Genomic DNA, 26,334 nt, shown 5'->3' with positions numbered 1-26,334 from the left:
TTATGGGCCAGGTCCCCAGCTGGGGACGTGAGAGAGGCAACTGGTAGATTCTCTCACACATCGATGTTTCTCTCCCTCGCTTCTCCCTCCTCTCATCTAAAAATAAATAAATAAATAAGTATTTAAAATAATATTGAATGTCAACTTTAATTCAAAAATAAAAATGAATAAAAACAGGCACAGACCTTACACCCTTTACAAAAATCAACTCTAAATGGAGCATCAACCTAAATGTAACACACAAAAGCATAAAACTCCTAAAAGATAACATAGGAGAAAATCTAGATGACCTTGGGTATGGCAATGACTTTTTAGATATAACAAATCCCTGAAATTATTGATAAGCTGGATTTAATTAAAATTAACAACTTCTGTTCTACAAAAGACAATGTCAAGAGAATGAGAAGGCAAACCACAGACTGGGAGAAAATATTTGCAAAACATGTATCTGATGAACAATTGCTATCCAAGATATACAAACTGTCAAAACCCAATAAAGAAAACAAATAATTCAATTAAAAAATGGGCCAAAGACCTTCAGAGCCACCTCACCAAAGAATATATACAGATGGCAAATAAGCATATGAAAAGATGCCCCAGGACTTCCCGCCAAGATGGAGGCATAGGTAGATACATTTTGCCAACTCACACAAACAAAAGAAGGACAACAACAAATTTAAAGACAAAAAATAACCAAAATTGCCAGAAAATCGATCTGTATGGAAGTCTGACAACCAAGGAGTTGAAGAAGAAACATTCGTCCAGACTGGTAGGAAAGGTGGAGATGGGTAGCCAGGGCAGAGAAGGTGCGTGGTAAGGCGGCAGCTGGCGGACTGGGCTGTCCCACATTTGCATGCGGATAAACCGGAAGGAACAACTGGGGAGCAAGACAGACTGCACAACCCAGGGTTCCAGCATAAGAAAAGAAAGGCTCAAAACTTCTAACTGTAAAAATCTGTGGGGGTTGTGGACATTGGGGAAACTCCCAGTCTCACAGGATAGTTTGTTGGAGAGACACACAGGGTCCTAGAACGTACACGAACCCACCCACCTGGAAAGCAGCACCAGAAGGGCAAAATCTGCTTGTGAGTAGCAGGGGAAGTGACTGAAAGCGGACTGAGAGAGCAAGCAGCACTGTTCCCTCTCTGACCCCTCCCCCACATACAACACCACAGCAATGTGGGTTGTCCTACCTTAGTAAATACCTAAGGTTCTGCCCCTTAGAAGATAACACGCACTCTAAGACAAAGAAATATGGCCCAAGTGAAAGAACAGATCAAAGCTACAAAAATAGAACTAAGCAATGAAGAGATAGCCACCTACCAGATGCAGAGTTCAAAACAATGGTAATCAGGATGCTCACAGAAATGGTTGAGCATGGCCACAAAATAGAGGAAAAAGTGAAGGCTATGCAAAGTGAAATAAAGAAAAACATAGAGGGAACCAACAGTGAGGGGAAGGAAACCGGGACTCAAATCAAAGATTTAGAGCAAAAGGAAGAAACAAACATTCAACCAGAACAGAATGAAGAAACAAGAATTAAAAAAAATAAGGAGAGGCTGCAGAACCTCTGAGACAACTTTAAACATTCCAACATCCGAATCATAGGGGTGCCAGAAGGAAAAGAGGAAGAGCAAGAAATGGAAAACTTATCTGAAAAAATAATGAAGGAGAACTTCCCCAGTCTGGCGAAGGAAATACACTCCAAGGAAGTCCAGGAAGCTCACAGAGTCCTAAAGAAGTTCGACCCAAGGAAGCACACAACAAGGCACAGAATAATTACACTATCCAAGATTAAAGATAAGGAAAGAATCCTAAAAGCAGCAGAGAAAAGGAGACAGCTACCTACAAAGGAGTTCCTATAAGGCTTATCAGCTGATTTCTCAAAGGAAACCTCACAGGCAAGAAGGGGCTGGAAATAAGTATTCCAAGCCATGAAAGGCAAGGACCTACATGCAAGATCACTCTATCCAGCAAAGCTATCATTAAGAATGGAAGGGCAGATAAAGTGCTTCCCAGATAAGGTCAAGTTCAAGGAGTTCATCATCACCAAGCCCTTATTATGTGAAATGCTAAAGGGACTTATCTAAGAAAAAGATGATGATCAAAAATATGAACAGTACAATGACAACAAACTCACAAGTATCAACAACCAAACCTAAAAAACAAAAACTAAGCAAATAACTACAAATGGAACAGAATCACAGAAATAGAGATCACATGGAGGGTTATCAGCAGGGAGAGGAAGGGAGGAGATGGGGGAAAAGGTACAGGGACTAAGAAGCATAAATGATAGGCACAAAATAGACAGGGGGAGGTTAAGAATAGTATAGGAAATACAGAAGCCAAGGAACTTACATGTATGACCCATGGACATGAACTGAGGAATGGGAATGCTGGTGGAAGGGGGCAGTGCAGGGTGGAGGGGAATAAAGGGGAGAAAAAAATAGGACAACTGTAATAGCATAAGCAGTAAAATATACTTAAAAAAATAAAGATGCTCCACATCATATGTCATCAGGGAAATGCAAATTAAAACAATGATGAGGTTCTGCCTTGAAGCAGCTATCCCCTTCTACCTAGCCCCACCCTGGAATTCAGCCATAGCCTCAGCCTCACTGGCTGCCTTTTGAAGCGTACCAACCATGGACCATCCCCACCCACCCAGCTTCGGGCCTTCATGAAATCGTATAATCACAGTCTGAGCATTCTGCACAATGAGGTAATATGCTTCCTGATGGAGGGGGTGGAGAGCACAAAGGGTAAACTACCACTTGCTACTCTTAAAACCAAAGCAGAAGAAAATATCAAGGATGAAAAAGACAATAGTAAGAAGGTGGAGGAAAACATAAAGACAGAAAAACTATCATGTGAGGAACGTGATCTTGAACTTGGTAATGAAGGTGTGATTGAACCAGACATTGATGCCCCTCAAGAAATGGGAGGTAAAAATGTAGAGATAAATGAGGAGATGATGGATCAGGCAAATAATAAAAAAAAGTGGCTGCCATCGATGCCCTAAATGATGGCAAACTACAGAAAATCAATGACTTGTTTGCAGATGACATCAAACTGAATCTTCACTTGGCCATTCTATATGCCAGGAGAGCCAGTATCTTCGTCAAATTACAGAAGCCATATGCTGCCATCTGAGATTGACAAAGCTGTTGAAACAAATCCCAATTCAGTTCAACCTTACAAGTGGCAAGGGAAAACACACAGATTTCTGGGCCATTGGAAAGAAGCAGCCCATATTCCTCCCTTGCTTACAAACTGGATTACGGTGAAGACGCTAGTGCAGTGCTGAAGAAGTTCAACCAAGGGCACAGAAAATTGCAGAACATCAAAGAGAAAACGTGAAGAGCAAGAGATCAAAGAAAGAATGGAAAGGGTTAAGAAGGCTCAGAAAAATCATGAAAGATCCCAGAGGGAGGAAGAAGTCAGGCCACAATCAGGAGCGTAGTATGGCTGTTTTCCATGTGGCTTTCCTGGGGGAACGCCTGGGAAGGGAGAGGGCATGCCTAGACTGGCAGGAATGCCTGGGATCAATGACATTCTCAGTGATCCAGAGGTTCTTGCATCCAGAAGTTACAGTGGCCTTCCAGAATGTGGCCAGAACCTGGCAAATATGTCAAAACATAAGAGTAAACCAAAAGTTATGAATTTTATTAGTAAACTGTCGCCAACTTTGGAAGTCAAGGGTAATATCCATCTGACAAATAAAGCCTTTGCTTTAAAAAAAAACCAAAACACTAAACTAAATCACCCAATGGATGTCACAATAATACAAACCAGTATACCTTGGACCTCATGAAGAAGGCTGGGGTGCTTTGAAGAGAATCCCCACCTCTCTGCCCCAAATAAGCTGTAACATTTTACAGTGGCTTGCCATTAGGGTATTTGTTCAGGTAATGTTTTCCTTCTGAGAATTACAAACTTCAAATACTTTTAAACCTTAAAAATATTTTAAAAGAAATTAAAAGAGCGTGTTAATCCCTACATTTTTCTTTGAAAAAAAAAATGATGAGATACCAATATGCACCTAGTAAATGGCCAAAATCTGGAACACTAACAACACCAAATGCTGGCAAGGATGTGGAACAACGGGAACTCTCATTCACTGCTGGAGGGAATGCAAAATGGTTTAGACACTCTGGAAGATAGTTTAGTGGTTTCTTAAACTAATCATACTCTTACCATATGATCCAGCAATCGTGCTCCTTGGTATTTACCCAAAGGGGCTGAAAACCTATGTCCACACAAAACCCTGCATACGGATGTTTATAACAGCTTCGGTCACAATTGCCAAAACTTAGAAGTAACCAGTATGTCTTTCAGTACATGAATGGATTAATAAACTGTTACATCCAGACAATAGAATATTATTCAGTGCTAATAAGAAATGAACTATCATGCCATGAAGACACAGAAGAACCTTAACTGCATATTACTAAATAAAAGAAGCCAATCTGAAAAAGCTACGTACTATATGATTACAAGTACATGACATTCTGGAAAGGCAAAATATGAAGACAATAAAATTATCAGTGGTTGCTAGGGGTTAGAGAAGAGGGACAGATGAATAGGTAGAACACAGAAGATTTTTTAAAAAATCTTATTTATATATTTTTAGAGAGAAGGGAAGGGAGGGAGAAAGAAAGAGAAACATCGATTGGTTGCTTCCCATACACACCCCGTCTGGGACCAAACTCAAAGCCCAGGCAAGTGCCCTGACTGGGAATCGAACGGGCGACCCTTCTCTTTGTAGGACAACGCCCAACAGAGCCACATAGGTCAGAGTGGAACACAGAGGATTTTTAAAGTAGTGAAAGGATTCTGTATGATACTATAATGGTATCATGGGTAGTTACACATGTGTCCAAACCCACAGCATATACAACACTGACTGTAAGCCCTACCATAAACTGCGGACTTTGAGTGGCAATGATGCGTCACTGTACGCAGGTGCATCAATTGTAACAAATGTACACTCCTGTGGGGAATGTTGATTACGGGGAAGCTATGCATGTGTGGGGGCAGGAAGTATATGGGAAATCTCTGTATCTTCCTCTCAATTTTCCTGTGAACCTAAAATTGCTCTAAAAAAAAATAAAGATGCTGCCCTGGCCAGGTGGGTCAGCTGGTTGGAGCGTCATCGCGTGCACCAAAAGGTGGTGGGTTTGAGCCCCAGTCGGGGCACGTGTGGGAGGCAGGGAAGCAGCCAATTAATGTCTGCCTGTCTGTCTCTGTCTCTCTCCCCGCTTTCCTCTGTCTCTGAAATCAGTAAATATATTCTTGGGTGAGGATTAAAATAGATAGATAGATAGATAGATAGATAAAAATCAATAGAGGCATATCCTTGAGTGAGGAGAAAAAAAAAAAGATGTGAAGATGGTGACCTGGGCAGACATGGCTCACCTCTTCGCACAACCACATCAAAATCACAACTATTATATAGAAGCTTCACTCAGAACCATCAGAAATCGAGCTGAATGGAAGTCTGACAACTACGGAATTGAAGAAACCACACCATCCAGACTGGTAGGGGGGTTGTGGATGTGGAATGGGCTGGCCCCACACCCACATGGATAAAAATTCAGGATTGATATCTTGGGAACGAGGAGTCCCAGCCCCACACCAGGCCCCGCCCCCCAACCTCACAGGATTCCAGTGCCAGGAGGATATGCCCCAACTTCTGGCTGCGAAAACCCGCGCGGACTGAGTCAGTGGAGGAGGCTGCTGGAGCCCTAAGCAGTTCCTCTTAGGGAACCCACATACTGACTCACCTACTCAGACTCGCTCATTCTGAGCTCCCCCTCCAAGGTGGCAGCTTGAAGGGCATCAGTGGGATACAGGGAGAGACTGAATTGTTTGGCATCTGGGTGAGTAGAGGCCATTGTCCCTTTGCTAAGCCCTACCCCTCCCCCAGGCTGGTAGGCTGGTGCCATATCTGAGACTCCTGACTAACACTGTGTGACCCACCTGGAGATCCACAGGGGCTCTACCCAACCCACTTATGGGCCCACCCAAGATGCTTTTCCAAAAGAATGGCTAAGCCAGGCTCCTAAATTCTACCAAACAAACAACAGCTTGCTTCAGTGAGCCCTAGCGGCAGCCTGATTAGAGTCACAGCTTGGCTTCACCTGGGAATCTCCAAGCCCAGCCTCAGATTGCTTTATAGCTCAGGCAAGGTGCCCCGGGCAAAACACAGGAAGGGTTGGCCCTGGCCTGCACCACCCAGGAAACTCCAGGGCCAACACACCCAGTGGACAGCTACAGACCACTCAGAACACCACTACCCTGCCCCTGCACAGCTGATCCTCCTCAGAGGGCAGAGGTTGGTGGTCACTGGTCACAGTCCTTGCAGCTGACTGGCCTGGGTAAATCCTCCCATTGATCTGCCAACAGCAACCAAGGCTCCATTACAAGAGGAAGGTGTACTCAGCCCACACAAAGGGTGCACCTCGAGTACCCAGCTTGGGTGATAGTGGAGGCTGTGCCACTGGACCGTACAGGACAACTACTATATTAGGCCACACTACCAAGACATGGAGTCAAAGCAGCTCTACCTAATACATAGACACAAACACAACTGCCGAAATGAGACAAAGAAACATGGTCCAAATGAAAGAACAGATCAAAACTCCAGAAAAAGAACTAAACGAAATGGAAATAAGTAATCTATCAGATGCAGAGTTCAAAACACTGGTTATAAGGATGTTCAAGGAACTTAGTGAGAATCTCAGCAGCATAAAAAAAGACCCAGCCAGAAACAAAGGATATCCTAAATTGAAAGAACAATTTACAGGGAAACAACAGTAAAATGGATGAAGCTGAGAATCAAATCAATGATTTGGATCTAAAGGAAGCAAAAAACAACCGCAGAACAACAAAAAGAAAAAAGAATCCAAAAAAATGAGGATAGTATAAATAGCCTCTGGGACAACTTTAAGATGTCCAAAGTTCATCTCATAAGGGTGCCAGAAGGAGAAGAGAAAGAGCAAAAAATTGGAAATCTATCTGAAAAAATAGTGAAAGAAAACTTCCCTAATTTGGGAAGGAAATAGACACACAAGTCCAGGAAGCACAGAGAGTCCCAATTATGATGGATGCAAAGAGGCCCACTCCAAGACACATCATTATTAAAAGGCCAAAAGTTAAAGATAAAGAGAGTATCTTAAAGCAGCAAGAGAAAAGAAGTTAGTTACCAGCCCTGGCTGGTATGGCTCAGTGGATTGAGCGCCAGGCTGCAAACTAAAGGGTCACTGTTTTGATTCTCAGTCAGGGCACATGCCTGGGTTGCGGGCCAGGTTCCCCAGTGAGGGGCACACGAGAGGCAACCACACATTGATGTTTCTCTCCTTCTCTTTCTCCCTTCCCTTCCTCTCTGTCTAAAAATAAATAAATATCTTTAAAAAAGAAAGGTTAGTTACCGGAAGCCAGATGGGCGGGGGCAGGGGGAGAATGGGTGAAGAGGTGAGGGGATTAAGAAGTACAAATAGGTAGTTACAGAACAGCCATGGGGAAGTATAGAAAATAGAGTAGCCAAAGATTTATACTCATGACCCATGGATATGAACAATGGTAGGGAGATTGCCTAAGGGAGTGTTGGTGCTGGGTAGAGGGGGGAAAAGAGGGAAAAATTGGGACTACTGCCCTGGCTGGTGTGGCTCAGTGGACTGAGTGGCGGCCTGTGAACCAAGGGGTCGCTGGTTTAATTACTGGTCAGGGTACATGCTGGGCCGTGGGCCAGGTCCCCAGTTGGTGGTGTGTGAGAAGTAACCACACATTGATGTTTCTCTCCCTCTCTTTCTCCTTCCCTTCCTCTCTCTCTAAAAATAAATAAATAAATATATTTTTAAAAAAGATGCTGTTTCAACTCTCCCTTGCCCACCGAATGGACTCTTACCCTTTTGCATTTGCTTTGGGAGCAGGTACTTGGTGTGGGAAAGGGAGACCAGACAGACATAGTCCCTCTGCTCACCGTTTGGCTTCCTCCAGCCTGCACAGGTACTGATAGGCAACGTTCTGCCGCCTCTGCTCGTCCATTTCCTCAGCTGTGAGGCGTTCGTCTGAGGAGTGAAGGGGGATAAGGTCAATGAAGGGAGCATTACATAGGCATTAAGAAGCTTCTTCTTAACAGACTTTCTTAGGCAACTCTGCTCGAGACCAGAAGCATCTCCCATATATCTGTTTCCTTCTCCCTGAGACACCCTGGTTCCAGTCTTCCACTCCCATCCAGTAAAGCTAACCTAGTCAGCACCCTGCTTAAGGGTGGCCTTTGAACCCTTTAACAGGGGTATCCGTCCTGTATCAAAGACATTCCTTCCCATTCCTCTTCAGCCATCTTCCTGACTGCCTCCTTCCCAAATGTACTTCATGGACCTCCCTCCATGCAGGGATATCCAGATCCCTCCTCGACTGATAACTTAGCTCCTTATTTTACCCCTACTTAGACTCTAAGTTCTCCAAGAACTGACTGTGTCATCTTCCTCACATACTCTCTCTAGGCTAGGTTAACAGAACCCACTAGGACTCATTATTCAACAGCCATTCATTCACTCAACACCTCCTATGTCAGTCACTGGGCTAGCAGACATCTACTCTCAAGAAATACAAAAATAATTATTAGAACAGAAAAACACTCCAAGATTATAACCCATGAATAATCTATACAAGCAGCAGTGGAAGCAAAGGATTCTACCTATGAGTAGAATCTTAAACAAAGAACAGGTGGAGCCCTGGCTTTTGTGGCTCAGTGGACTGAATGCCGACCTGCGAACCAAAGGGTCACCGGTTCGATTCCCAGTCAGGGCACATGCCTAGGCTGAAGGCCAGGTCCCAGGTAAGGGGCATGCGAGAGGCAACCACACATTGATATTCCTCTCTCTCTCTGTCTCCCCCCCTTCCCCTCTCTCTAAAAATAAATAAATAAAATCTGAAAAAGAAAGAACAGGTAGAAAGAGGGAGAAGGCAGTTCAATAGAGAGAACAACATGAAAAAGTCCACTCACTTGGGATTAAGTGGAAGGACAAAGAATTTTATTTTACTTTATTTATTTTTAGAGAGTAGGAAAGGAGTGGAGAAAGAGAGGAAACAAACATCGATTGTCTGCTTCTTGTAGGTGCCCCAACAGAGGACTGAACTCGCAACCCAGGCATGTGCCCTGACTGCAATCTAACCGGTGATATTTTGCCTTGTGAGCTAACGCCCACACCACTGAGCCACACCAGTCAGGGCAGAAGGACAAAGAATTTTTCAAAATCACAAAGGTTGCCCTGCTTGGTGTGGTTCAGTGGACTGAGTGCTGGCCTGCGAACTGAAAGGGCACGGGTTTGATTCCCAGTCAGGGCACATGCCTGGGTTGTGGGCCAGGTGCCCAGTAGGGGGTGTGTGAGAAGCAACCAATGGATGTTTCTCTGGCCTATCAATGTACCTTTCCTTCTTTCTCCCTCTCTTACCCTCTCTCTAAAAATAAATAAATAAATAAATAAATAAATAAAATCCTAGAAAAAAGATAGGATATCTTTATTCTCCTTTGGTACAGGTCACTTGAGGAGGAAAATAACCTCCAGGATAAATAAAATGCAGACAATACTCTGAGCCCCAAACTCAAGAACAGGGAATCCCTTAAATGAGACTATATTCATAGCCTGCCTTAGCCACAGCCTCCCTTTATCCTCCTCCTTTCTCCTCTCCCCCATCCCCCTGGTCTCCTTAGGGAAAGCAATACAAAATTAGAATGAGAGAAAGCTATACACACATACCAAGAAAATGAACTCAGAGGGCTTGAAGAGACAGAGTTTAGTCAATCTGTCTTTGATTCAGCACCTAATGTCATTCCCACTCTTTATCTTATGTCTTTATACTGCATATCCTGCAATGATTTGGGAGGGGCAGGGTTTATTTGAATTGGCAGTTAAGCAAGCTAAAACACACACACACATACACGCCCCCATTCAGATTTGAAAGCACTGGCCAACTGTAGGAAATATATCAGTTCCTCTGATGCGGTATATGAGGAGCAAGTGTTGGTTGCTAAGCATGGAAAATAAACCAGTAAGTGAATGATATCACCTCTGAGTTATGAATTGAGGAGTATGAGACATGGGTAGGGCTTTGTACGTACCCACACAGTCTAAAAAAAAAATTTAAAAAAAACCCCAGTCTTCCTGTCCTTCTCAGGTCTGGAACTAGCTTTTCTTCAAAATATTGGTGGACACAGGCTTTGTTTTATGAATCTCAATGGATAGGAAGGAAATTTTGCCTTTTATTCAGAAGGTTTGATGGAAGACTTTCTGCTGCCCCATCCTTCTGACCCCAGCCTCTCTCTAAAGCAGTGTTGTTAAAAGTGTGGTTCGTGGACTAACTGCATCATAATTACCTGGGGTGAGGAAAAAGCATAGCAGGGCTGGTTATACATGAAAATTATGAGCCCCCATCTAGACCTACTGGAGCTAAAACTCCGGGGTAGGGTTTTCATTTTAAACAAGCTCCCCAGGTAATTCTGACACCCTAAAGTTTGGCAGGCATTGTCTCAAAGAGGCATCAAAAAGTTAAGAAGCCCCTGTGGGGGTCAAAAAAATAACTTTCCTCTCTCCTCTCTAAGTTCTAGCTGGGCTAATAATCACATTAACATGAGACAGATTAACAGGAGAAACTTATTACGGTGTACATTCAGGGGTACCATAAAAATATGAGACTCAAGGAGACAGAGGCAGGGTCTGGGATTGCAAACAGAAATTAGATATGGGACAACTGTAATAGCATAATCAATAAATATATTAAAAAAAAGAAATTAGATAAGTCACAGGTAGATGAGAAAGAGCAAACACGTGGTAAACAAATCCTTGCTGGGTCACCCAGAAACAGGGTACACAGAGAGAAGTTCAACAAATGGGCTTTTCTGGAATTCTCCCTGCCTATCACATTTAGTTTCTGTATTAAGCAAGGTTTTTTTTAATTCCATTAGGCGGGTAAGGACAGAGGGTCAGAAGTTCTTTCTGAATCTTGTGTTTCTTAGTAACTAACTTAAAATCAATATCCCAAAAGGCAGTATTTTGGGGTGGCAAAACTGGTCCGCCTCACCTCCCAGGTCTCCTTAGGCGTCCAGTCCACCTGGTAGCGCTTAGCAAGCTTGGCAGCCATCAGTAACTGCTGAATTTTACGGGGCTATCCAAACCATCTACATTCTCCCAGAATGTAGGAGCCCCGCAATTTGGGAATAAGGGAGAAAACTCTTTGTAACCAGGGAAGTCGGAGAAGTTTTGCTGCTCACAGATTGACTCCTGCCCGCAGGAGTCCAGATTCAAAGTTCCCTCCTCGCTGAACACAGTCCCGCCGGCCCCACGCCCGGCCGCTTCCCAACCTCTCCCAAGTACCACCTAGCCCCCGATAAGGGGCACCACCGCCGGACCCTCCTCGGCACGTTCTGACACTCACAGACCGCCCGGCCAGGACCCGTTCCTCTCTCCATGTTTCTCCTTTTGCAGGTTTGAATCTCCCGCCGCCAGCCGCCGCCACTCACCGACCAACACTTCCGATATGTGCGCAGGGAACACTGGGATTTGTAGTTCCAGGCTGCGGAGGCGCTCCCCTGCTGGGGAGGATAGAGAGACCGCCCCAGTGCGGGGAGGGCTTCTCTCTGGTGGTACCCTGGGTTGCTGTTCCTCGAGGGCTCCTTAGTTGTTAAACCATCTTATTTCAAGTAGCCCCTGCCCTTGCCGTTATCATTTCCCCCTAGTATTCCCATTAACCTCAACCTGAACTGCCTGGATGATGTGGATTCACAGAAAAAGAAGTACAGCTATCCCTGGCTGGTGTAGCTCCCTGGATTGAGTGCCCCCTGCTAACCGAGGGGTTGCTGGCTCGATTCCCCGCCGGGGTTGTGGGTCTGGCCCCCAGTGAGGAGTGCTTGAGAAACAACCACAGGTTGATGTTTTTCTCCCTCTTTCTCCCTTTCTTCTCTAAGAATAAATAAATAAAATCTTTTAAAAAATACAGTTAAAGCCCTAAAGAAGCTTGCTGCTCTGTAATGAGTGATACACATATAGTCAAATAAATTAGAGATCAGTGATACATAGAGGATAAAAGTCAATTGCTGAGATGAAGGACAGGAAGACTTTCTTGTGGAGGTGACAGCTGATCTGGGTTAAAAAGTTAACAAGAATTCAACAGATTGAAGGAGAGAGGAATTCCAGTAAGTGGAAACAGCATGTACAAAAGCAAGGAGGTGAGTTCAGGAAATTAAAATCAGTTCAGTTTCATAGGAGAACAAAGCCCAACCAGAGAGAGGTGGGAAGTAAGCCTGAAGAAGCACAGGCCAAATCCTGCAGGGCCTTGGGCACCATGGTCTGGGGAGCAGTCACAGGCCAAAGTACACTTTAGACATAGGTCAGATACAGATTTATATTTTATAAAGATTCCTGTGGCAGCAAAGACTTGAAAGGGAGTGAGGCCAGGGACAGAGATCAACTGGGAGTTTATTGCAATAGCACAGGTGAGAGATAGTAAGAGTCTGAACTAATAAAAATAATATAATGACAACTATACTGAAAAATTATTTTTTGGTATATTACCTAATAGTCTTCCCCATCTGGTATTTCTCCTTTTGCCCTTCTCCCCATACCCATTCAAGCAGCTAGGCAACCTAGGCTCAGGGGAGAAATGTGAAGGGGCAGAAAATAGAAAATATCCAAACCTTCAGAGAAACACAGGAGACTCGGCTGAGACAAAGCCGTTTGGGAGATGCGGGGTTTGAAGAGAGTGGGTGTTCCCCGAGACTAGGAGGGATTCCTCTTGCCCACTCTGCCACCACCACCACTGGGGGAAGGTGGGGAGTAGGGAGAATCTAGATGTTGGTGGCTCCCTGTGACAGAGATCCCACTCCCTGTTTCCTGGGAAGGACTGGAAGAGCATAGGACCCCAAGTAGGAACAGTTGCATAACCAGCCAGTCAGCTATGCCTTTAGACTGCTGTGCAGAAATTGCCCATCCCAGCCAGAGAGATAGTACCTAGATGACTTACTCCCTCTTCTAGTTGGGATGAGGGTCCCTAAGTCTGAAAGGACCAGTGGATGAGAAGAAAGATGTCAGAAGAGAGTAAATAGGTGGCCAAGGACAAGATGGGCCTTCCTTCTTAAGTCTTAGCATCTCATACTTCCTCCAACTGGACTACACCCTGGGAGAAAGGACAAGGCAAACTAAACAGTCTGTTTCTACCATCCTGGTGGAATAGGTGCTTGAAGTAGAGATATAATGTCAAATATATGATTTGCGGACCATTACATCAATATTCATTGAGTGTTTACTGTATCCTGGTACTATATTTAGCATCATCTTATAAGGACCATCTTATTTAATCTTTACAGTATAGATGAGGACACTGAGACTTAGAAATTTCACACAACTAAAAACTGGTAGAACCAAGATTCAAATTTAGTCCAATTCCAAGCTTGAGTTCTTAATCACTACATACTATACCACTTCCAAGGCTGTGGCCATGAGACTGCAGAAGAGAGGGTACACTAGAAAGAGGTTTCAGAAGTAGAACCAATAGGATTGAGAGCTGAAAGAGAGTGGGGAGTCATGGGTGTCTACCAGGTTTCCAGCTTAGAGACTGGCTTATTGGTTTACCAAGACCAGGAACATATTGGGTTGGCCAAAAAGTCTGTTATGTTTTTTCCGTATGATGGCTCAGGTAGTGCTTAGTTGTCTTTAACTTATTCAGAACAATTTTAGATTGTATTGGAACAGATGTTGTATCAGCATGCTTTCACAAAAACTTATCAAAATTGGTGAATTTTTGTGTAGCCATTTTAATGTTGAAGATGGAAGAAGATACGCAACATTTTTGGCATATTATGCTTTATTATTTCAAGAAAGGTAAAAATGAAACCAAAACTCAAAGAAAGATTTGTGCAGGGTATGGAGAAGGTGCTGTGGCTGATCGAATGTATCAAAAGTAGTTTGCTAAGTTTCTTGGTACTATTGACATCTTGGCCATACAATTCTTTGCTGTGGGGCTGTCTTATGCACTGAAAGGTGTTTATTTTTTTAACAGGTTTTATTTATTTTTTTTTTCAGAGAGAGGGGAAGGGAGGAAGAAAGAGGGAGAAAAACATCAACATGTGAGACCTGGCCCACAACCCAGGCATGTGCCCTGACTGGGAAGCAAACCTATGATGTTTTGGTTTGCAGGATGGCGCTCAATCCACTGAGCCACACCAGCCAAGATGCATTGGAAGATATTTAGCAGCACCCCTGGCCTCTACCCGCTAGAAGCCAATAGTCGGAGTTAGCTGACATACTCAAAATATCCAAATCAGTAAAGTTATGGGTGAAAATAAAAAGTCTGTCTTTCATTTTTTGGAAAAAAAGTAACAGACTTTTTGGCCAGCCCATTAGAATGAGCAGATTTGAGGAACTAGGAATTTTGCTTAGACAAACTAAGTCTAGAGGTATACATTTAGAAATTATTGCCTTATCGGTGGTGGTAAAATCAGAGAAGTGAATGATTATGAAACTGGAAAAAACGCCGGCATTCGGGCTGCTTGTCACTACCAAAACCAATAAGCAGTGACAACGATTGAATCTTTATGGGCACTTTATTCAGATGGCCAGCGATCTGAGAAGATGGTGCATTCATACCCTAACTGACCATCTTGTCTTTTCTTTCCAGGCCAAGGTTTTTATAGCAGGTTATAAACAAGGTGCGGTGAGGGGTTTTGAAATTCAGGGAGGATTAGGTGAGAGAAACTGCCACATTCCAGGCCTGGGCAGTTAGCTGTTCCCAGGGACGGGTCTTTCCCTGGAACACAAAGGCCCAGATGCCTCCAGTTGTCCCCAGGCTGTCTGTAGCAGTGCCCCAGGAGGTCTGCCGTTTTCCCAGGAGCCAGGACGGGCCTTATCTGTAGTTTCTGAAACAAAAGCTTTAACATATACAGTACTTGCTAGGTTTATAACTTTTTACCTTAAACGAAAATTTTCCAACTCTTGAGTCCCCTATCAAAATGTTTGTGGAAGGGTATGTAAAGCGAGAAAGGGCAAAGGGCGGAGTGTTTGGGAACTCTGGAAGAATTTAAGAGGTGGACAGAGGGCACAGAAAAGGAGACAGAAAAGGAGTCGTCAGAGCAGGAGCAGGAGAGCAAGGACACACACACACACACACACACACACACACACACACACACACACACACGGGATGTGGAAGCCGAGTAAGCAGAAAGTTGCAAGGATATGTCGGAGAGCAGGAAATCAAACAGAAAACGATCCAAGAAAATAATGACTAGATCATTCAGAGGTCTTTGCAACCCTAGTGAGAGCAGTTTCAGTTCCTGTCCCCTCCCCAAATCATCCTCTCCCTTTAAGGTAAGTGTGCAGAGTCAACAACAGAACAAGCTGCATAACTGGTCCTGGCCAGATGATGTAGCTCTGGAAGGCCCAAGCCTGGGGCAGAAGCTGCAGGTAGCTGGGGGAGTCTGCCTCCTGCAAAGCACAGCAGCACTCAGCAAAGTCTGCCAGGCAATGCAGATGAGCCCGGCTATTTCCTTATAATTTTGTTTCTGGCAAAGCCCTACCTGCTTAAAAGAGGACTTTCCTCAGGAAAATGAGGACATTTGCTCTCTGATACGGGCACCCTTGGTGAATTAGGGCAGTAGGTGCCCATTGCCTTGGGGCCTGCTGTCCTCTCATTCATTAAGCAGAACTTGGAAATTGCAGATCACTGAAGCTGGGAAAAGGAGTCTGGGGGCAGAAAGGCTCTTCCCATCTCCAGACCTTTCCTGACCATCAACCTTTCACCCTGTTCCCAATTGCGAGGCTACCACACAGAAGTACAGTGTGTTAACAGTGTGTGTGCATGACCATTTGTGCATGTGTGAGAGGGTTCACTTCCGGGATAGCTCAAGCTTTATTAAAGCTTGCAATCACAGTTAGTGGAAATGACCCTAGGCTAATTAGCCCAGAGTCAGAAAACCTGCAATCTAATCCCAGCTGCAAGGCTGCTCTGTGACCTCAGGCAAGTCACACCTGCTCTCTGAGCCTGGTCCCTTCCTCTGTGAAATGAGTGTATGGGTGTACGAGTGTATGAGTGTACTTTGAAGTTGCAGCTAGTAACCAGCCCATGATGCTTTGACTCATGCTTCAGGTGAAGGACTTGAGAGTGTGTCTGCAGGTTTGGAGAATGGTGGGACAGGAATGGAAATGGAATTCAGGTGTCTGTGTCCAAGCTCTGAGACAGGGCACCTGAACTGTCAATCGAAGAATTCCCTAGGAGAAGAGGGTGGTACCTAGTTGTCTGGTAACTCAGGAGGCTCTGAGTAAGGAGCCAGAAAGGTAATTCAAGCCAGAGGGCCCATTCCAGAAAGCCAGCTGCAGAGAAGATCGAAGGAGGTAAGGTGTTTTATGGCTGGGGCCCCAAAACCTGGTGGAGGTAGCCAGGAATGCCCCAGGGATAAGGGCCTTCAAGAAGCAGGATTTGAAAGTGTTCTTAGGAGCAAGGGAAGTTTCTTTAATAAGAGGATATATCACCTCTGCCTATGTCTCCTAAAACTGGGAATAGGAGGGGGGGAGGGGCTGAGAGCTCAGTGCCTGGGTCTTTTTCACCCTTTGTCTTTTGGGAGGAGAGTTTATGAAAAGGCTCCATTTTTATAGGGGAGAGACACCAAGGGGAAACACATGTTGATGAGAGAAACGCATTTGGATCTAAGAGTGCCCTAGAGACCAGAGCAGGATGTTGGGAGACTGGAATTAGCCAGCAGGCAGAAAGCCAAGGAGATGGGGGAGAAAGAAGTTCCCCTTGAGATGAGTGGAGGGGGCAGGGAATAGAGAGAGAGAATCCTCACACCTGGAAGCTAGTTTCTTGCCAATTCAATAGCCTCTTCAGCTTTGTGACTCCAGTGCCTTTTATGGCTCCTGGTACGTAGCAGGAGCTCAATGAATATTTGTTAAACTGACTTGAATCATATCTTAATATTAGATCCACTCACCTGCACTGTGAGTGGATGGGTGTATGTGGAGGCACAGGGTGAAGGAGATGATGGAGAGACCCTGTATGTGCTCAGTTTATTCATCAATTCATTAATTCATTCAATAAACATTTTTATTGTATTCAAATATATATAACAAAATATATAGTTTTAAACCATTTTAAGTGGCATTGTTGACGAGAGAAACGTGGTTCTTCTTGCTGACGCATGTAAAGAATTACAGATCAGCAAACCAATTAGCGTGTAATCAGTTTATTAGTAGCTGTTCCCATGGAAGAGAATGGGACTGGGTAGAGTGGGGGGTGAAAGGCAAAGTTTCAGGGCAAAGCAGGGCAGCAAAAGTTGAGGGACTGAAGACCAGGGTGGCGAGCCCCCAGGCAGCCTGAGGCTGGGTGGTCAGAGGCCCAGTGGCCCAGGAGCCAAGAGAGCTAAGAGTGCCCCAAGCCCCCAAAAAAAAGAGAGAGTCCTTTGTTCTGAGAACTTACACAGTTGGTGGGAGAAGAGAAAAAAGTTACATATTGGTTAACGGGTAAATGTGGTGCCAGCTTTCCTGGGGGAATGTGACTACCCATACTTAGGTATGTGTGGGGGTCTGTTAGCCCAAATACTTATCTTGCTCCAGACCCTATTTGTTCATCTTGTTGTAAAACAAATTCATGACAGGAGGCAGTTAATTAAAATTGGGGCACTTTCCAAAGTTATTTATAGGCTTTTTCTGTAAGCATCAGGGACTCCCTTGTAAAACAGATAGTGACCAGAGGTAGACAATTAACCAAAATTGTTTTATGGGCTCCCTCTTTGGGCACCAGGGACCCTCTCCCACATTCAGGCCTTGGGATGAAAGCACAGTTTCAAGGCTTTCTTTCCCAGATAGTGGAGATGCTACATAGAATTTCAAGGACTTCCCTTCTTTCTTGCTAACCTAGTGTTTCTTGTGATGTTGGAACACCTGGCAATATCATCAGACCAGGCTCAGGACTGCTGAGTTAGCGTGGGAGACCTGTCTTCTTCCTCCTCCCTGCCTGGGTTTACTATTTAATCTATCTAATTGGTAAAAGGCGTTTCCTGGCAACCAGGATGCTAGCCCCTGACCAGTAACAGTATCGCAGTCTCAGAGTTCTTCCTATGGCGTCTCCTGCCTCAGCAGTTGTGCAACCATCAGACCATCCATCTCCATAACCTTTTTATCTCATTTGAGAAATGTTTATGGAGAATCTACTATGTGCCAGGCCCTTTGAGTTGCTCCAAATCCAATAGGGGAGACAGACAAGAAAGTGAACAACTCTGACCAGTGTGACAAATGCCAGAAAAGACATAATGTTGCTATGGGTGTACAGAAGGAGCCAGTTGGTTGAGGGGAGGGGACTTTCTGTCTTTTTTTTTTTAAGATTTTATTTTTTTATTTTTAGAGAGAAACATCAATGTGTGGTTGCCTCTTGCAAGCTGCCAACTGGGGGTCTGGCCAAAAACCCAGGCGTGTGCCCTGACCAGGAATTGAACCTGAAACCCTTTGGTTTGCAAGACAATGCCCACCCCACTGAGCCACAGCAGTCAGGGGAGAGGATAGGGGACTTTCCAAAGGAAGCTATTACTTGAACTGAGTTTTGAAGGACTAAGAATTAGTCAGGACATTAGAATTAGTTCATTTGGTGCCCAGTGGGATAGATGAAAGCGAAGTGGGATGGCAGAGAGAAATTCTTGAAACCCTGAGGTTCACACCAAGGCAGGGTTAGAACTGAATTGCCCTAAAGCAGCCATTTTCAAACAGTGTGCAGTGGCACACTGGTATGTTGCAAGAATTTTTATTTATTTTATTTTTTTAAGATTTCATTTATTTATTTTAGAGAGAGGGGAAGGGAGGGAGAAAGAGAGGGGCAGAAACATCAGTGTGTGGTTACCTCTGACACGCCCCCTACTGGGGTCCTGGCCTGCAACCCAGGTATGTGCCCTGACTGGGAATTGAACCAGTGACCCTTTGGTTCCCAGGCCCATGCTCAATCCACTGAGCCACACCAGCCAGGGCTGTTCCAAGAACTTTTAAAACATGCAATACCTAACCAGTCAGGGGCACTGACCTCTTTTCCCTAGATTGTCAAATAAAAAAATAACAGCAGCCCTGGCTGGTGTAGCTCAGTGGATTGAGTGCTGGCCTGCGAACCAAAGGGTCCATGGTTTGATTCACAGTCAGGGCACATGCCTGGGTTGCAGGCAGGGTCCCCTGTGGGTGGTGTGCGAGAGGCAACCACATATTAATGTTTCTCTCCCTCTCTTTCTCCCTCCCTTCCCCTCTCTCTGAAAATGGATAAATAAAACTTTAAATAAATAAAATCTTAAAAAATGACAGCAGACAATACAATAACCATCTGGTGTGAATGAATCAAAATTATACCTATTTTTTTTGTTAGATAGGCAAAAAATATAAAACATTTTTTGGTGTGCCACAGAATTTTAGTAATTAGTTTATCTGTGCCATGAGATAAAGGAGGTTGAAAGTCACTCCCCTAGGGGGATCCTGCTTTGGAGGAAGTGAAGGGTGACGCATTGAACCCTGTGCTTCCATTGTCAGTACCATGTCTTCCCCCAGCCCTGAGGATACACTGCAAGAACCTGAGCCCGAGCCCTCAAGCTCCAAGAAGAAAAAGAAGAAAAGAAAGTGGCAACAGCTAGAGGCCAGCATCCAAGCCCTCACCAAGGCTGGCCACGAGGCCCTCCTGGCTGGCCGGAACCATGAGGCCTTGACCAGCTTCCAGAGGGCCTTTCTCCTGGCTTCCAAGGTCCCGCAAAAAAGGGACACCCCTATTCTCCGGGCCTGTGCCTTCAATCTGGGTGCTGCCTACGTGGAGACCGGGGACCCAGCCAGAGGCCTTGAGCTGCTCCTAAGAGCCCAACCTGAAGAGAAGGCACAGGGCAGGTGCCATGGTGACCAGTGTTTCAATGTGGCTTTGGCCTACCATGCCCTGGGCAACTTGCCTCAAGCTTTGGCCTGGTACCACAGGGCCCTGGGCCACTACCAGCCACTAGGTGACCAGGGGCAAGCCCAGGCAAAAATGGGAGCCTGCTACCAGGCTTTGGGACAGCCGGAACTAGCAGCTCACTGCCTGCAGGAAGCAGGCCGGACATATGCTCGCGCAGGGCAGCCCCAGTCTGCAGCCCTGGCACTGGGGGCTGCGGCGGTGTGTATGCTGAAGAGCGGGCAGCACAGCATGTGTGAAGTGGTGCAGGTGCTGGAGGAGAGTCGGAGGCTTGCTGAGATGAGTACTGAGCGGGGACTGCTGGGTGAGGCCTTTGGTCCAGATGTGTGGGATCTGGGGAGATTCAGATCTAGTGATACCCTGAGAGGTGGGGTGGAAGCAGAGGCATTTCTGAGGGATGGAGAAGGGAATTGGGGGGAACCTTTAAGAGTGGGAGGGCTAAACCAGTATAGCCTCAGTTGCATCTGACCTGGCTACCAGTGACTCTGGCCTTGCCCTCTACCTCTAGGGCAACTCTATAATGACCTAGGCCTGGGCTACTCCCAGCTCCAGCTGTTCCCGCTAGCAGCAGAGGCCTTCCTGCAGGCCCTGCCCTTATGCCGGGGGCTTGGGGAGAAGGCCACAGTTCTGAGAAACCTTGGAATGGCCCACAATGCCCTTGGCAACTATCAGGAAGCCCAGGAGTTTCACCAGAAGGCTGCTGTCCTGCATGGTGAGTATCAGGGGCTGGGGAATGGGATTGAGACTAAGGGACTAAGAGGGGGTTCCAGCAGGAGCCAAAAGGCTGAAGAGTGGATGGACCTTTAGGACTAGTTATGGGATCGGGGAGCCCAGAACTGGGGGGAAGTGCTAAGGATACAGGAGATGGGATAGCCAGACAAGAGAGAGTATTATGGGCCCAAAGGCTGAGGCCTAGGGCTGGGAAGGCAGCATGGGCAGAAGGAAGAGCTATTAATACCTTACTGCCTGCCTCATAGGGCTGTTGGATGGCTGATAATAGCCAGGGGGAGGCATTCAGACCAAAACTCAGGACCAAGGAGAAGTTGGTTATGAGTATTGAAAGTCTGGGCCTCTGTGGTACAGCTGAAGGTGTGCTGGGGCTGAGCCATGGCACTCCTGCAACCCCCGCTTGGTTGTTCGGGGATAGGGTCCTGATGCCCCAGTGGCCAGGGTCCTCTCTTAGAATTGGGTGGGCTCTGTCATCAGGCTCTGTGGGACAGCGGTGGGAACAAGGTCGGAGCTTTGGCAGCCTGGCATTTGCACTGAGCCAACTGGGGGACGACAAGGCGGCCAGAGACAGCTACCTACATGCTCTGCAGGCTGCCCAGGACACTGGTGAGAATGAGGAGGTTAGCAGAGGTGGTTGGAGATTCCTTGGGGCTTGTGGGGAGGCAAAAGGGGGGTTGGGGTGGGAAGTACCTCTGCAGGGGAGGGTTAGTGGAGTAGGAGCCATAAAAGGACCTCTCAGGATCTCTTCCCCAGGAGACATGAAGGGGCAGTGGCAGGCCTGCGAGGGTCTGGGGGCTGCTGCAGCCAGACTGGGGCAGCATGATCAGGCCTTGAAGTACTATAAGGAAGCACTGGCTCGGTGTCAGGTGAGACCCTCCATCCCAGAATCTAACTGTTCCTGCTAGCCTTCCAGGGGGCATTCTCCGGCTAACATTCCTGCCTCATGTCTTATCTTCTCTGCATCATTCATTCACTCATCAAACATACACTGGGCACATTGTGTGCTAGGTCCTGGGACACTATTGTGAGTAAGAGTTTATCTCTATACACAGTTCTGGGCAGGACCCTGGCAAAGGCATGGGGATGGGGCAAAAGAGAAAGAAGACAAAGCCCCTTCACTCCCTCCTTTCCCGTTTCTTTCTTCCCCAATTCCCAGAGAACCACAAGCCCATGCCTTCCCTATTATGCCATTATCCTCCCTCTTCCCAGAAGGAGCCAGATTCTGTGCGAGAGCGGCTGGTGGCCAAGCTGGCGGATGCCATGAAGACCCTTTTGGCCCAGGGTAGGCTGGACCCAACTCATACCCTGGTGAGATGACACCTAAGACAAGGAGCTGGGGATAGGGAGAGGTTACCTGGAGAAGGGAGAGGGTAGAGGTAAGCAGAGCCGATGTCCTCAGGGATGCTGCGCCTCACTGCTCTCCTGTGTTCACCTGCCTCTGGACCAGCATATGGTACACGTATCATTTTCCCAAGGCTACCTGGGGGTGGTATGGGGGCAGGGGATTGTAGCACGTGTCCAACACTAGGGCTTTGCCAGGGCCTTGGCTGACTGTTAACCAGCTCAGTGAGTGAAGGCCAAGGAGTGCAAATAAGGACCCCGAGGATCCTGCCCAGGTTGCCTAGTTGGTTAGGACAGCGTGCCACTACACCAAGGCTGTGGGTTCAATCCCCAGTCAGATCACATACAAGAATCAACCAATGAATATATAAATAAGTGGACCAACAACAAAAAAATAAATGTTTCTCCCCCTTCCTCTCTATAAACAAATCAGCAAACAAATAAACAGACCCTGAGCCACACCAAGAAGTGGATTTTCAGTCCTTGGCTGTGGTTCCCCAAAGGGCTACACAATGGGAGCAGTGCTCCAGGGAAGTCCCTTTCTCCCATCTCCGGTTCTCTGGGGCCATTTCTCCTTGGGTCTCCACTACGCTCCTCTCCTCTTCTCCTCACCCTCTCTCTGCCTCTCGGCCTCTCAACAGGTTGATGTCTCTCCAACTGTCTCCTTCCTCACCCTCTGAGATACCCTTGGAAAGCCTCTCATCTCAGGAATTGAAATTTACTTTAGTATTTATTATATTTATTTAATATACTTTATGTCTTCTCTTATTTTAAAGATTAGGACACTGTATTTATAATTTGTGAGCAAAAGTTAAATTAGGCTGATACAGAAAGAGGATTGGATTGGGAGTCAGAGGACATGGGTTCCATCTAAAGTCGTCCACCAACTTTCTGTGACTTTGCTCCTCGAGGCCCAGAGTGGAAGGGGGTGGTGGTCAGGCTTTGGCCACATCTGATAGTCCATTAGCCTGAGCTCTACGGTATAGTTACTAGTGGGGCCCTGACAAAGCTAAGGGCTCAACCTGAAATTTCATTCTTGGACGCATGGCACAGCCCCGTTCTCTCTAGCACTTCTTTGTCTCCGGGGCCCTGTGTCTGGAGGGAGCATGTACTCACGTGCACATCCACAGCCATTCTTCTCAAACTGATTCCCTTTCACTTCCAGACCTCAGCTCCAGGGAGGCCTCAGGCTCCAGGGGGAGCCGGCCCAGCAGGAACTCCAGCCAGGGTGGCAAGGGGCCCAGCAGAAGCGAAGCACAGGTGAGTGGGGTGGGGTGGAGCGGAGCTTCTGGGATGGATATGACCTCTGAGGGTATTAGGAGGTATTGCAGCAGTGCTGGGGAGGGTGGAGGGCTGGGACCTCGTAGGTGTCCCGGGGGGAGGGGAACTGGCTGGGTGCCGCTCTGCGCCCTGTTCCCTGCCCCTATAGATCTTTGAGTGGGTGGGAAGAGAAAGAGTTAAAGGAAGGCCATGAGGAGAAAGAGGAAGAGGGCTTCATGAAAGTTCCCTGTGACTGGGTTGGCTTGTGCAGGGACTGGAGCGTGAGTACATGTAGGCTGTCCTGGCTGAGGGCAGTGGTCTCCCCACACCCCTCATTTCCCTTACTGCCCCCCTTTTCCTACCTCAGGTCTGACACCCAAAACCAGCCCTCTCCCCATTTCTGCTCCTCTTTCAAGACTCTGGCCCAGTGTTCCTGAACCCTTTCTGGAATCACCTCTTCTCCCTTGCTTCTACAGCTTCCCTAACTTCTAGAACTGCATCTTAGAGCACCAGGGTTTGTTGGAAGCCCACTAGGTGCCAGGTACCCGGTGCTTTTCTTACTCTAGCTTGTTGTTTCTTACTCTAGCTTGTCTTCCCTCAAAGACTTCCAACTCTGGCAGCAGAGTTCCTTGCTATTTGTTGACTTGAATTCACTGATATTTTCTTTTCAGTGTGTTTCCTTCTGGAACTGCTAAATCATTCCCATGTTTAGCCCTAGATGACCCAGGGTTGTCAATCACCTGTCCCACACAGGGCACAGTTTTTGGTGCACCCTTCATGTACAGTGACCAACACGTTCCCTGACACCCACCCTTCCTGTTCTCCCAAAGTGTTCTCTTTTCCACCATGGTGATTCTTGGTTCGGAGAGGCCTGTGATGAATATGTCTGTCCCACTCCATCCAAGTCCTGGACCTAGGACCCATCTCCTATTTGGAGACCAAGCCCCCCGCCACCCAGAATGGAGTACTCTGGCATTCTGGTACCCAGTGGCCCCCAAATCAGTAGGTGTATCCTTGGGGAGGGAAAGAGGCCTGGAGAATGGATAAAGAGAGTGGGGAAGAATGTGACTTTGGAGATTTTAATGGAATGTGATCACTGTTGAAGTTGAGGAAGATGTCGTCCAGTGCTTGGGAATACCCAGTGCCCTGAGCCTCTTTGTCTCTGCCCTTTAACAACAACCCAAACAACCTTCACCCAGCTCTGGAGGCCTGGCATATCCCCTGCCTCCTGTGTGGCCTGACTGTAGACCTCAGAGAAAGAGAGAGTCCCACTGAATGGGGGGATAGGCAGCTTAAGTCTACTCCCTACTGCTCTGTAGCCCACCGGCAGAGGTAAGGTCCAGAGAGGGTGACAGAAACTAGAGCCAGAGCAGGCTGCCTGTGCTCTTTCCACAGCCATTCCCACTGGCAAGCTCTGCCCTGCCTCCTTCAGGTCATTAAAACAGCCTGGGGAAACCCCCAGCAGGGACCCACAGAGGAGACCCACCACATCTGGCTTCTGCATGATCATGTGATCCCACTCTGCTAGCCTCAGCGGTGCCTCCACACACAGACCTGAGGAGGTTCTGGGACCAAGCCTCTTCCTGGTTGTTCAGCCCTGTATAGACACGGAATACAACGCAGTCAGCAAGTGGGCTCCTGAGCAGGCTGGAAAAGGGCTTTGCAGTCTCAGCACTGAGGCTGTTTGCTCCTTGCTGAGATTTTTGGACTCAATAGGTAAAAAGAAAAAGGAAAATGGATGATGAATCTTCCCCTTTCTTTCTGGATACAAACCTCATGATCACTAAGGCCCTTTCCAGTTCTAAAAAGCTTTTTGGCCAAGAGGCTCTGGAGTCAATGACTCTCTTCAGACCTCTATTTTCTCATTTAGGACATGGGATTATATTACTATAGAAGGTACCTCTTAACCAACCTATGCACCCCACTTGCTCCATGAAACATAGCAGAGGCTGGGTGTAGGCCCCTGAGGCCTATGGGCTGCAAGACAACTGCTGCCAGCAGCCACAACGATGATATTAAGTAAGCTTTATTGATTACTTAGCACGTACCACCCATGTTCTAAGTGCTTCACAAGTATTTTCTCCTTTGATCCCATTTCACAAATGAGAAAAAGAGAGCACAAAAGCTACATAGCTTGTCTTCTGGGATCACACAACTAGCTAGTGGAGAAGCCATGATTCTAAGCTAGGCAGTGAGTTCCTTCTTCCATAATGCCGGGCAGTTCCACTCCCCCGGCTAAGCCATTGGTTACCAACAGTTGGTTGTGCTTGACACCAACTGTGTTTATGCCGGTTGTATGTGTTATTGTAATTTGTAATCTAATTAAATATTACATAAATTGATGAACCAAGAGTGTGAAAACAAAGTTGAATCCTTAGAAGACTTGACTAAGGTGAGGCACTAAAAACTGTTATTGAGCTCTGGCTGGTGTGGTTCAGTGGACTGAGTGCTGGCCGCAGGACGCAACCAACCACACATCGATGTTTCTCTCCTTCTCTTTCTCTCTCCCTTCCCCTGTCTCTAAAAATAAATAAATAAAATCTTTCAAAAACAAAACTGTTGTTGAATTAGATGTGAGCAGGAAGATTGCTACAGATGGGAAGAAAATCATAAAAATCTAGATGAATTTTGCACTCAGATTGCTTTAAGCACGCCATTTATTTTTTGTTCCATCTTAAGGAAGCAAACTGCAAGGTGTAAGTGATACATAACCGGTGAGGGTTATGGAAGAAAATGGAGAAATACAACCATTGGCTCTGTTGTCAAAGAAGAACCTGGCCACACTTTGACAGGTGGCAAGCAAATGTAATTTTTGTTTTTAAATTGACGTAAGATCATCCACCCCTGATTATGTCATATAAGATGCTTCTACTGTACTGTGAGCTACTTCACAATGAGATTTTTAGTATTCATGAAAACATTTTTAGAGGACCTACTATGTGCCGGGTATGGAAGTAGGTGCTGGGGACACAGCTGTTAATCTTCCCTATGTAAATGGAGTATATGATCTTGTCAGGCATTCGAGATGTCGTGATTGGGATGCAG

General features: G+C 46.3%; 2 protein-coding genes and 1 pseudogene across 8 annotated transcripts in view; 2 read left to right on the top strand and 1 right to left on the bottom strand.

Moving 5' to 3' along the window:
• The window catches only part of IQGAP3 (IQ motif containing GTPase activating protein 3), a 45,374-nt gene extending 33,852 nt beyond the window's left edge, over positions 1–11,522 (bottom strand). For all 3 annotated transcript variants that reach the window (XM_045204825.2, XM_045204830.2, XM_024571053.3), the window contains exons 1-2: positions 11,443–11,522; positions 7,985–8,072 (exon numbers count right to left, since the gene is read on the bottom strand). In XM_045204825.2, coding sequence (XP_045060760.2) covers positions 7,985–8,072; positions 11,443–11,476 — 122 coding nt within the window. In that variant the 5' untranslated portion in view covers positions 11,477–11,522. The remainder of the gene's footprint in view (positions 1–7,984; positions 8,073–11,442) is intronic.
• On the top strand, positions 785–5,722 carry LOC112315414 (hsc70-interacting protein-like; annotated as a pseudogene).
• Positions 11,523–15,317: 3,795 nt separating the features above from the next.
• TTC24 (tetratricopeptide repeat domain 24) lies at positions 15,318–25,792 on the top strand. 5 transcript variants are annotated; one of them, XM_071219776.1, is made up of 8 exons: positions 15,318–15,368; positions 19,554–20,263; positions 20,468–20,671; positions 21,166–21,294; positions 21,442–21,554; positions 21,898–21,970; positions 23,195–23,289; positions 24,663–25,792. In XM_071219776.1, exons 2-8 carry the CDS (start codon positions 19,558–19,560, stop codon positions 24,801–24,803), a joined length of 1,461 nt encoding a protein of 486 aa, XP_071075877.1. In that variant the 5' UTR covers positions 15,318–15,368; positions 19,554–19,557; the 3' UTR covers positions 24,804–25,792. The 5 variants fall into 5 exon arrangements, with proteins under 5 accessions (XP_071075877.1, XP_071075878.1, XP_071075876.1 ...); XM_071219777.1 differs by lacking the exon at positions 15,318–15,368 and adding an exon at positions 16,326–16,391 and having other exon boundaries at positions 24,722–25,792; XM_071219775.1 differs by lacking the exon at positions 15,318–15,368 and adding an exon at positions 16,326–16,391.
• The last annotated feature ends 542 nt before the right edge of the window (positions 25,793–26,334 follow it).

This window comes from Desmodus rotundus, chromosome 12 (assembly GCF_022682495.2).
Source record: "Desmodus rotundus isolate HL8 chromosome 12, HLdesRot8A.1, whole genome shotgun sequence".
NCBI lineage: Eukaryota > Metazoa > Chordata > Mammalia > Chiroptera > Phyllostomidae > Desmodus > Desmodus rotundus.
Note: the sequence above shows the minus strand (reverse complement) of the source record. Positions and strands in the feature narration are given on the sequence as shown.

Excerpts from the sequence above, each read along its gene's own strand:
- TTC24 (XM_071219776.1), top strand. The coding sequence starts at position 19,558 with ATGTCTTCCCCCAGCCCTGAGGATACACTGCAAGAACCTGAGCCCGAG. Across the intron at positions 20,264-20,467 it reads TACTGAGCGGGGACTGCTGG|GGCAACTCTATAATGACCTA; the intron begins GTGAGGCCTTTG and ends CTCTACCTCTAG. Across the intron at positions 21,555-21,897 it reads AAGCACTGGCTCGGTGTCAG|AAGGAGCCAGATTCTGTGCG; the intron begins GTGAGACCCTCC and ends CCCTCTTCCCAG.